At 35.0% G+C, this 12,242-nt stretch overlaps 1 protein-coding gene across 1 annotated transcript in view; it reads left to right on the top strand.

Moving 5' to 3' along the window:
* The window catches only part of LOC309809369 (sodium channel protein type 3 subunit alpha-like), a 112,362-nt gene that overhangs the window by 94,330 nt on the left and 5,790 nt on the right, over positions 1-12,242 (top strand). Inside the window, 3 exon segments of the mRNA XM_082630424.1 lie at positions 8,135-8,257; positions 10,680-10,952; positions 11,857-11,910. Coding sequence (XP_082486550.1) covers positions 8,135-8,257; positions 10,680-10,952; positions 11,857-11,910 — 450 coding nt within the window.

The raw sequence follows: 12,242 nt of genomic DNA, 5'->3' as shown, positions 1-12,242 counted from the left end.
CTGATTATGGATTTAGCAGTCATCAGGAAAGAGATGACATTTGAAATCATGAACCTGGATTAGCTCACCTAGGCAGAGAATGCAAGCTGACAAACTTTTAAGAGTCCAGACCAAACTCTGGAGACACTTCAACATTTAGAAGTTGGGCAAAAGAGAAGGAACCAGTTAATTAGATTGAGAAGTAGCAATTAGAAGAAAAAGGAAAACAAAATATACATGGTATCACAGAAGCCCAGAGGAGGATAGTTGGGTTTTTCCAAAGGAGAGGTGATCAATTTTGTCAAAGGCTGCAAAGAGGTCAAATGACATGAGTACTGAGAAATGACACTTAGATTTGGTAGAATGAACGTCATTGCTGTCATGGTTAAGAGATGTCTCATGGAAGTATGGGGATAAAGTACTAGAAATATTGGTAAGATTGAGGAAGAATGGAGGCGAGGAGGTAGAGACAGCAAGTATGATAATTCAGGTTGGAATCAAGTAGGACAACTTAACACATGCCTTTGTTGTCAGAATACCACACTAGATGGACCACTTTTTCTAACTCTGTATAATTATTTTCTCCTATCCAAAGGCAAAAGATACTATCTTCATATGAAAACCAAACTAGCCTGTATTATAACTATACAAGCTATACTTTAAATGCTATTATTATCCATAGAATGAATTAAACGTGATCATAATTTACTGAAAAAAATTCACATTTCTTGTGGTCCTTATGGATTTTTGCATAAGTGTCATCCCTAAGAAAATTCATTGAGCATCTATCATGACAACTTCAAATTTGGTTCTAAATTATCCTAAGGTGCTAATGTGTCCAAAACACACTCTTGGTAAAGATTCAACCATCATGAAATATTTATTGTCCACAAGTGATTTCCACTTTACAGACAGCACAGGTTGCTGATGTGGTTGAAATGAGATGCTTGATGTCTGCTACTCAGACATCCTGCTTGCTCAAGGGCTCCTTAGAATCCTCATCAGCTGCTCTGCTGAAGTGAACAAAAGCAGAATAGGGACATTTTCTGATTCTAATATGTATTTACAATTGCCATCAACCTCTAGAATCTGGTGATCCTGGCCGTTCTTGATATTTATTCTTGACATATCAGCTTCCTCAATAATGAAGCCAGAATTGTTATTAATATTAGTAGCCACAATAAGATGCCTAGCACTTCCTGAACACTTACTGTGGGAATAGCACTAATTCAGAGCCTTACCTAATAATAAAGAAAATTGGTAACCCTGATTTAATGCTTACTGTGTATAATTGCTGCTAAAATCACTTTACATATGTTAATTCATCTAATCTTCGAAACTCTATGAGTTAGAAACCATAATTATTCTCATTTTGCAAATGGGGAAACTAAGACAAAGAAAAGTTGTTACTTGTAAACACAGTAAATAAGAAAGGGGCTAAGCTGGATTTTGTAACCAAGGAGAGTCTGGCTCTAATGGCTGTGCTTCCTAACCCCTACATTACCAACCTCATTATCAATATCTCTTTTTAATTATACAGTATTTATTAATCCTCTTAATAATCCCGTGATGTAATTCTTATTTTTATCTCTATTTTGCTACTGATAAAATGAGGTTTAGAGATGCCACACAGCTATTAGGTCAGAGGTACCTTTGTCTAGCACTGTGCTCTTTCTTTGCCCCATATTTTGCAACAGAGCACAGATATATGTAAAATGTCATGTTGCACTAGTCAAAGAGTTCCCACATTACACTCTGAAGGTGGCTGCCTTTGGTGGTGGTGAATGAAAACAATAAGACGCCTTGTTAATATGGACACACCTGCCTTGAATTTCACCTGGAGCTCTTGTGGAAATATTTGATTAAATTAAAAACTTTGAGGTAAAGGAACTGAATAGCTATAAATTATTGTCATTTCATATCAATTTCTGATCTCTCTTCAAACATACTTCCATGTAAACAGTCTAGTATGTGCTTTGGCTTTTTCTACAAATGTCTCCTAATAGGAATGACTCACTTTGTTCCTTTTCAGGAAGAATTTAATTCTTTTAGCATTATCAATTTATTAATAAGAAAATTTTTTCACTGGCTAGGTTTAAAGAGATAATCCTGTTAACTTAACAGCATAAATTCTATATTCCAGTTTTTAAAAGATTATGACTTTTAGCCAATACTGGTCTTTCCTTAAACCCCAATTCACATTTCTAATTGCTTCCTAGATAATACCTACTGATTCCCCTCCTGACTGAGTACATTCATTATTTTTTCCCTCCAGTCATGCATTTCTTCCTGAATGTCCTGTTTAGTCTGGTAGTGGTATATTTATGAAGCTAAGCTAAATGTCATCTTCAGCCTCTCCCTTTCTTTCACCCCTCACAGTCAATCAATCAGCAAATTCTACTTCAAATTACCAACTAAAAAATGAATTGGAGGTCTGGACCCTCCTCTTCAACAACATACCAACATCACAGTGACTAACTGGACCAAGCAATGGCTTTTTTTTTTTTTAACATCTTTATTGGGGTATAATTGCTTTAAAATGGTGTGTTAGTTTCTGCTTTATAACAAAGTGAATCAGATATACATATACATATATCCCCATATGTCCTCCCTCTTGCGTCTCCCTCCCACCCTCCCTATCCCACCCCTCTAGGTGGTCACAAAGCACTGAGCTGCTTTATAAATGTTCTCCCTGCCTCTAGTCATGACCTCATTAAATACCTCCCTTAGGAAAATCCACATGTCTCTTTCTTTTTCTAAAAGCCTTCCCATGGGATGTCGTACCAGCTCATCACTGCTAAGATTCTAAGCAGTGACACTGAAGGCAGATAAGGGCTCTCATGTATAATATTAATAACGATTAACCTTTGCTTTAATTCATTTAATCATCACAATGACCACTGAGGTATCCACTGTTATGATCCCAATTTTGTAGATGAGGAAACTGAGACACGGAGTAATTACTTAGCTATTAAGTGACTATATAACATATGTTCATTAAGTAAAATGTCAAAAACAATTCCTATTTTCCTAGGAAAAAAACAATAATTAAATCTAAGGACAGATTCACAGTTACATACCCCATAAGTAATCATGTTCACTATCAATCAGACTAGCACTTTTACCAGTATTTTACCAGTAGAGTACTTGATTAAAGATGATGCCTCCATTAGTAAAGATACTGTGATTTATCTTCTCAACATGGATAACATATAGCATTATATTGCTTTAATCATCTTGAAATTACTGAATTATGGAATTCCAGGCAAGGAAGTAAACTTAGAAATCACCTGATTCAAAGTCCTCTTTTTTTTTTTTTTTTTTTGGTGGTACGCGGGCTTCTCACTGTCGTGGCCTCTCCCGTTGCGGAGCACAGGCTCCGGACGCGAAGCCTCAGCGGCCATGGCTCACGGGCCCAGCTGCTCCGTGGCATCTGGGATCTTCCCGGACCGGGGCACGAACCCGTGTCCCCTGCATTGGCAGGCGGACTCTCAACCACTGCGCCACCAGGGAAGCCCTAAAGTCCTCATTTTTAAAAAAATGGTTTGGAATATTTCAATGAAATTCCTATGGAACCCATGGTGTCTACATGCCACAGTGCAGTCCCCAGCGATGCACCACCAGAATTTACTCATCCATTCCCCAGGAATGAGCACTTAGATTATCTCCAGTTTCCCTCTGCCACAAATACCATAATTACCAAGATGCTCACTTTTACATGTCTGGTGAGCATTATGAATTTTCTAATCATGTAAAAAGTTATAGACAAATAAATAAACTATAAAAGCCTAAGATAAAAGTAGAAGAATGTCAAAAGCAAAGAGGCAGCCTTGAGTTACAGACTTCCCTTACATAAAAGTGTAAGGACTTTCATTCCTGACTGACATTGCGTACGAACTGCTCTTCACTTCTCAGACGCTGGATGGTCTTCACTCCATTCCTACCATAAACCTTACCCATCCCCGCTGATCAAATCCTGCCATCTCCAGTATCCCCAACCTCCCATCTTCATTAAGAGCCCTCTGCCACCACTTCCATGGAAGATTTGTACCTGTTCCCTCACCATCACCTGAGCCCCTTTTTAGAAGCTGCTTAGCCGACTGTTCTGGAGTAGAAGGAAGGAGGTATGCACTTAGCAATCTGAAACTCTAGGTGCCCTTCTCTAGGAAATACTGAGTTAGTCCACATGCTATTTAAACCCTATGGTACTATTAATGGAAAACCCTCCATTGCATGATGTATTAAAGAGGCTTTTGTGGTCTCACAAGGAAACCCAACCACAATGTGGATTATTGTTGCTACATTCTGACCTCTGTAACAAATACAGATTTTACTTTGTAAGCCGTGAAGGAGTATTACTCCATTCTGCTCTCTGGCAGGGCTGGAGAGGGGTGGGTGAAGGGACTCAAGAATGCCCAGCTTCCCTATACAGAGACTTTGAATCGATTCTGTTTTCAGTGTCATCCATTACCCGCCTGTTTTAGAAGAACACAGGGCCTCCATGTCCAGAGCCTTTTCAGAGTCTATTGGAACAATTTAACTTACTTCTTCAGGCACTTGGGTTTCTGCTGCTGCTTTTGCTCTGCTGAGAAAGTAATCATTCTGGTGTGCTTTATTTTTTCAAACTCCAGAATTTTTTTAAAACTCTCTTCCTTCTTATCTCTTCTTGCATTCTCTTTGTATTCTTTTGCTTTCCTTCGAGTTAAATTTCAATAAGGAGTATAAATAAATATGCTGTTCAAACAAATATATTAAAATGAAAGTTTAGAGGGAATTTGTATGTTATACTATTTGGTTAATGACCTTTTTGTTACTGATTTATAGGACCTCCTTTTACATTAAGGAAATTTACTATTTTGTCACATGTGGTATGACTATTTTGCTGATTTGGGCTTTTGTCTCACGCTTTTTTGTGTCATGTGAAAATGTTTTCATATTGGTTTAGTCAAATTTATCAGCCTTTTTCTCCCTTTTTGGTTTTTCTCATGCTTAGAAGACCATTTGCTTTAAAGATTATTAAAACATTTTGTCATGCTTTTTCCCTCAGCTTTACTGTTTGAGTTTTGTTTCTTCATCCATTTTTATGTTTGAATTTTTGATCAGTCTGGAGCTTATTCTGGTGTAAGGTGTGAGGTGAGACTCCAATTCTATCTTCCTCAAAATGGTTTCTCATTTTTTGTTGTTTCTTTCACCTCTCATTTAAAATGCTACCCTTTTCTATGTGCTAAATCTTGGTATGCCAGTATGCCTTGCGTCTAATTTGGGTTTGTTTAATTCACTTATTTGTCTACTAATATGACAGCTTTAATTATTGCAGATCTATAATTAGCTTTAATATCAGGTGGAATTTGTCCTTTCTGATTGCTCTTCTTTTTAAAACAATATTTTAGATTATTCTTATACTTTTATTTTTCCTTGTTAATATTTTAAAGTTTGTGTAGTTTCAAAAGACACATATAAACTTTAAAAAATTAATATGAAAAAATATATTACAACCGAAAATAATTATATTATTGTTTATAATAGTTTTTCACTTTATTCCCCTGATTTTTTGAGGTCAACAATAACATATATGTAAATAATGGCTTCTTCCACTTTTCTAATTGTTATAGCTCTTATTTCTTTTTCCAGAAAGTGTTAAACAATAATGTTGGTAGTGGACATATTTTTTTATTTCTGGTTTTAGTGAGAATGCTTCTAAATTTCTCCAGCAAAAATTAAGCAAGGTTTTGCAATGAAATGTATCATCTCGATGTATGGAGGTGATCATATAGTTTTAATCTTTTAACTGCTTATACTGAATTTTAAAAATTATCTTTAGCCATTTTAAGGGAAATAAATTCATATCATTTAGTTCATTAAACAATCACAGGACTTCCAGGGTCTTCTTCAGAACCGTCAACTTCCTCCTGCATTATTCCCTTCCTTCTCAGTCTCAACTGCCACAGGACCGTGGAAGGGTGTGGATGACAACTAAACCACCCCCTGCGGTTTCATATATTTTCTGGGTAGTAAGGTATCTAGAATCATGTAAATTTGTACTAAAAATTCAGTTTTTGGCAAAGAGTTTCTGTTACACTTTGCACACATTAGGAAGAATGCCCTTTGTGTTTAGCATGAGACTAAGATTAAAACACTGTGTATTGAAAGGTTGAGGACAAAGTTGCTGAGATGGGAAACACTGGACTTGAAAACAGAAATTCCAGTTATGTGCTTGCCCCTTGCTACCTTTTCTTGGACTAGTCATTTGATTACTCTCAGACACAGATAATGAGTGAAAAAGATCAAGTAAGTTGTAAAGCACCCTACCAACATAAGGCATCATCTTCCAATTTTAAGTATGTTGAAAATCTTTAAAATTATTTATTTCAAAATTGCCTTTAAAGCATATTAAGTTTTTCACAATACTTAACTCATAAGATGAGTTTTTGTCCTACACAAAATGACGTAAGTCCATTAAAAGAGGGCAGTTCACTACGATGCAGCTTCTCTAGCAACAGACAGAGCCGCCCATGTGCAAGTGGTACCTCTCAGCTTTGAACCCACAACTTGTATTCTTCCAGAACCTCCTCGTTCTGACCATTACCTTTCTTTTCCTTTCAAAGCGTGAGCTTCCTTACATCAGGGTCTTGAGAAATTTGCAGCCACTTCCCTTTAAATGCCCAAGTCTCAGGACTTGGTTGGGAAGATGAGGGAAGTCTTCAGAAAGCAGCTCCAGAAACTTAAAGAAGCTGTGAATGCTTCCGGACGCAAATGAGCCCAGAATATAGAAGCCTGTGCGTTCTCTAATAATAACCTTCCTCATCTTTCCACTCTTCTGTAACAGCGAACACTAGACAGAAATGAATAGCTCGATAAATTATACTGCCACTAGTGAAGTTTAACATTTAAGTCATTTATTTTTCTGTTCAATTCTGCGAGATGTATATTAAATTAAATAATGGGGGGACAGTGGCTCCATTTGCCTGTAAAGTCTCGGTTCTGGTTTTGGTGTCACCTTTACACCATGACCCTTAAGCCATCCAGTGGATGTAGTAAATTAACCTCTCTCCGATGCATCAAGAAGAGGACTAGTAATATACAACCCTTGCAAGAATTGAGAAGATAATCATACAAGTCATTTTCTGTGTTCTGTGGTTCAGATTAAGAATGAATTTTTGATAACGGAGGAAAAAGGCTGAGATATGGTTTTGAAGTCAGATCGCTTGGATTCTAACTTCACCTCTTTCTACCTGTACATCCTTTTTTTTTTTTTTTGAAGGGGGGGAGTGTGGGGGAAACTCAACTTCTTCACTGGTGAAAAGGCAAAAGTAATAGTACCTACTTCTTGAGATTTATACATGTAAGACACTCAGAACAGAACCTAACATACAGTAAATTTTCAATAAATGTTATTATATTGAAAGAAAATAAAGTCTCTTCCTCCCAAAAAAGACATGTCTTCTTTAACTTTTCATATATTTAAGTAAAATTTAGCATTTGTGTAAATATCAGAAAGATGTATTATCATTCTGAATGAGAGGTACTGTATTATAAATTTTAAGTCCAGTAGTTTAGATAAAATATTTTTCATTACTATGAAACTATGTGGTCTGATAAAATGTTTTTCCAGGTTACATTTTCTTCTTTTTTTATTTATCCAACATATATTGACTAAAACATATTCAACCAGACATTATTAGGAACATTAAAAGTAAAATGCTTCATCTCAACCCATAAAAAGTTAATGTGACCTGGAAGGGGAGAGAAGATATCTAACCTATTGACTCTATTACATGGTCAATGCCTCCAATACACATAACCAAGATATTACAATTGGAAGTAAAGCATGATTTCTAATCAATGATATTAAGCACAGATCTGTGGAGCATATGGCTTTTGAATCAAATCCCAAATCATCAGTGGTGTATGCACAGGTTGAAAAGGGCTCCATGGGTAAATCTAACTGGAGGGGTTTACAGATGTTTATATAAATGGGCAAAGACTCCAGTTTCACTGATAAGAAAAGCAATAATATGATATGAGGCTGGCAGTGTAAGATGATCGCACTATGTGGAATATGAAGGCTGCCAAGGTATGTCTGAAGTTTTATTTGGTTGGCACTAAAGAATAGATATTTTCTTGGTGGACTGATTGATATTTGTTTCTTCTTTAGGTTTCTTTGGTTAGCTTGGCAGCCAATGCTCTTGGTTACTCAGAACTTGGTGCCATCAAATCCCTACGGACTTTAAGAGCTTTAAGACCACTGAGGGCTTTATCCCGGTTTGAAGGCATGAGGGTAAGAAAAATACAGGCTCTCTTATGATTCATGTCAAAATTAAATTAAGGACTTCCCTGGCAGTCAAGTGGTGAAGACTCCGGGTCCCAATGCAGGGGGCACAGGTTCAATCCCTGGTCAGGAAACTGAGATCCCACATGCCACACAGCGTGGCCAAAAAATAAATAAATTAATTAATTAAAACGCATTGTTGAAAAAACATTAAGTATAGGTAATGATTTAGATACAGAGGGCTGCCATACTTTTCTGATATTTCATAGAATTACAAAATTTCAAAGCAGAAATCCTAAGGATCACTGAGCCTAGCCTCCTGAAACTAAAACAGGCCCTCAAAAATTGTTTGTGGCAGAACTAGAACTAGAATCCAAGTCTTCTGGTGACAGTTCAAGGATATTTCCACAATAAGTAAAAACTATGTGTTGCCATTTATTTCTTTTCATTGCTTATGCATTTTATAATGACTATTTACTACTGACATTCATCCTAGGAGGAGATTTTTCTTCCTCTCAATAGGTAGTTTGATTTCTAAAAAATTACCAGTAATGAATGAAAGATAGAATGGTTTTTGTGTGCTCTACTTCTTCAATTAATATCAGTAATAAAAGTTGTTGTACAAGAAAACAGCACTAAATTGTAGCCTCTGACAAAATCTATATATCCTAAGCAACCGAAGTAGGGGTTAGGATAATTAACTATGCATTGAAGGCAACCCCTGGGGTTTGTTTCATAGATCTCCCTTTTAAGTGAGCATTCTGAATGAGGTTCACTTCTTCCATTAGCACTTGTATTTTCCTCTCCAGCTCTCTTCCTTAGTGTATAGTTTATGCATCTAAACATAAAGTACACACTTATATACACATCTACTTGCCACGCCCCTCAAAATACTATTTAGCACAAAGGCCAGCTTTGTTTAATCCAGCTTGCAAATGCACATGGATACTGAATTTCTTCTAGGCCATGGGGCTTTTATGTTAGGAGGTGGTTTGTTTAAGCGATAAAAACACTTCAGTCTTGACTTTGAGATTCAGTCACTAGGAAGAATGAAACCACTCTCCAGATGCACTGTAAGCAAAGAAATACTTGCTTTTACATTATAATTTTCTTTCATTGCTACTTGATAAATAAAGTCACAAGACAAAATTAATAAAAATGATTATGTAATTTCAAGTTTTTTCCACACCAATCTTTTACCATCACTCACATTATTTAAGCCTTCATCTGGCTGCATGCTTTCATATTAATAATTCATTTTTGAGGGGAGAGAGCAATTGAACAAAATAGAAAACTTCCAAGTTTGCTCTAATCTGAAAACTATTCTAAGTTTGGCATTTTTAATTTTGTCATATGGCATTCTAGGTATAAAATATGGTAAAAGGTATGCATTTATTTGATAAGAGAACTTGTGGGAGGTCATTTTACACACATTTTAGAGCCAAGAAAACCTGGTTTCAGTATAATATATATGACAATTTCTAAAAGAAATAAGATTCAAGTAGCATAAGAAATTTTTACAATTTTGGATTTCAGGGTTTGATATTAATTTAAAATTCTTTGGTGTTGATTTCTAAAATAATGTTTCAGTATTTTAAAATAAAACAATCGTTTCATTTAATATAAGTGCTTAACAAAATAGTCCTAGTATGAGCTAGATTAATTAGATAAGAAAAGATACAAATCACTAGAGATTTGAAAATACACATTAATCTCTTCTGAATTTAGAGGAAAGATGACTGAATTTCTCCTTCATGAAATAGGTTGGCCTGGGTTGGTGAAGTAACATGTGCCCTGGAGTGAACATTTAAGAGATATGGATCAATAATAATGGGAATACATTCAGTAATTTATGTCTAGAGATAAATTCCATCTCATTTCCTAATTTAATATTCTTTTTTAAAATTAGGAATTATCAATATGGGGAAAAAGGACCTTGTAAATTCCTTATACCATTCTTCATCAAAAGTTAACTTGATCTGGTGATACAGATTTAAGGCATTATTAATACTTTGTTTATCTGTAATGGGTTTGTTTAACCATGTTTTCAAATCATCAATTATTCATGAACATTCTTGAAAGTTAACATGTATTGTTGAATGATGATTATTTCTTGTTGGTATTTAATACATCTATTTTTTTTCTTTTTTTCCCCAGCAAACATTTTCTGATTCCATCTTACTATATCAGGTTTTTGTTTATTTCTTTTCACACTTTGGCATATTTTGCTTTCTTTAAATCCTTTAGCTCTTTAGTGTGTCACTGTTTTCCCCTACCGAATATGTCCTAGAAAATATCAGAAGAAACAAACTTGTCCACCTAGATTTTTATTTAACTCGTTTCACACCCATTTTATATTGAATAAATAATGGAAGAAATGGTTTCCATTTTAACGATTTGTAAGCTGCCTTATCCTTATCTCCTCTTCTAGGTGGTTGTGAATGCTCTTGTTGGAGCAATTCCCTCTATCATGAACGTACTGTTGGTTTGTCTCATCTTCTGGCTGATCTTTAGCATCATGGGTGTGAATTTGTTTGCTGGCAAGTTCTACCACTGTGTAAACACGACAACTGGTAACATGTTTGAAGTTAGTGAAGTTAACAATTTGAGTGATTGTCAGGCTCTTGGCAAGAAAGCTCGGTGGAAAAATGTGAAAGTAAACTTTGATAATGTTGGCGCTGGCTATCTCGCATTGCTTCAAGTGGTAAGTGCCTACTGTATGAGTTTTGAATACATTTTCAAAATGTTTCAAGTAAGATCATTTCTCTGATGTTCTTTGAGTGATTAATATCTGATAGCATGAAAGTAGTTGATGGTAACACCTGTACTATTAGCATGACTTGACTAAAGAAGATGTTTTGCAGTGATTTTAAAATGTATTTTCTCCAGTGTTCAGTTGTTAATATGTTTTAATGTGATTTTATATTTCTGCTTCCTGTCTTTTCTTGCTCTATTATTGAGTGTTATTGTGCTATTACCATTTTTAATTTTCTGTAGCAATAAATGCCAAAGAAGCAATTATATGCATTAAAATAACATATCTATTGTAGTGATTAAGTAAATGTATAGATTATTAATCTATGTATTAATCAATTAATACACAGATACAGATACTGTACAGATAATGTACAGATAATTAATTGTACCAACATCTAAGGAGTATAGTTCTACTATGTGTGGAAATGCAAATCTTATGGAGTGGATTTCAAAATGTGTAATATTTAATTAGTTTGACTTAACTGACAGTATATTAACTAATCAAGAATTTAATGAAAACAGTTTAGTGTTTAAACACACCAGAGGTTTGAATCATAGAGCTTACCTTTTGAAAGGGATTTGAGACTGAGATGAGAGTTTCACCTAGTTACATGTTAGTGTAGGAAAAAATAGAATACCTTCCAAGACAAACAAAGAGTTCCAGTTTTGAAATAAAATCTTGTTCTATTTCAATTTCATTTCTTCATTTAATCCATTTCAATCTCTTTGTAGAATATTTCATAATATTGTACAAAAAGTTATATTTAATAACACTATCATATTTTCATATAGTAAAATGCATATTCTTGGATTAGGTTTTTATGCAGAATTCAAATATATGTTGTTTACAGGCCACATTTAAAGGCTGGATGGATATTATGTATGCAGCTGTTGATTCACGAGATGTAAGTTTCACTCAAATACTATTTATAGCTACTAGATTTTTCCATAGTGATAATTTAACTGAAAGGCCCAGAATTTTATATTAGAAGCAATCAGAACATTTATAACTGCATACAGAAATTCTCTTTTTAAGCCAATTCACTTCAATATAAATGATATTTTGGTTAACATATGTCTATTATAGATCTAATATGAAAGGATATCTAACCACATGGATTAGAAGAATCAGACTGGTCCAGTAAATGAGACTCTTAAGATTGGGAAAGCTGCTCAGTGGGGAAGTAACTTGTCTCTCCCTATCCCTGGAGAGTATGATAAACCAGAGTCTGTGAAG

The sequence above is a fragment of the Mesoplodon mirus genome (assembly GCF_964341445.2).
Source record: "Mesoplodon mirus genome assembly, chromosome: 8".
Taxonomy (NCBI): Eukaryota; Metazoa; Chordata; class Mammalia; order Artiodactyla; family Ziphiidae; genus Mesoplodon; species Mesoplodon mirus.
Note: the sequence above shows the minus strand (reverse complement) of the source record. Positions and strands in the feature narration are given on the sequence as shown.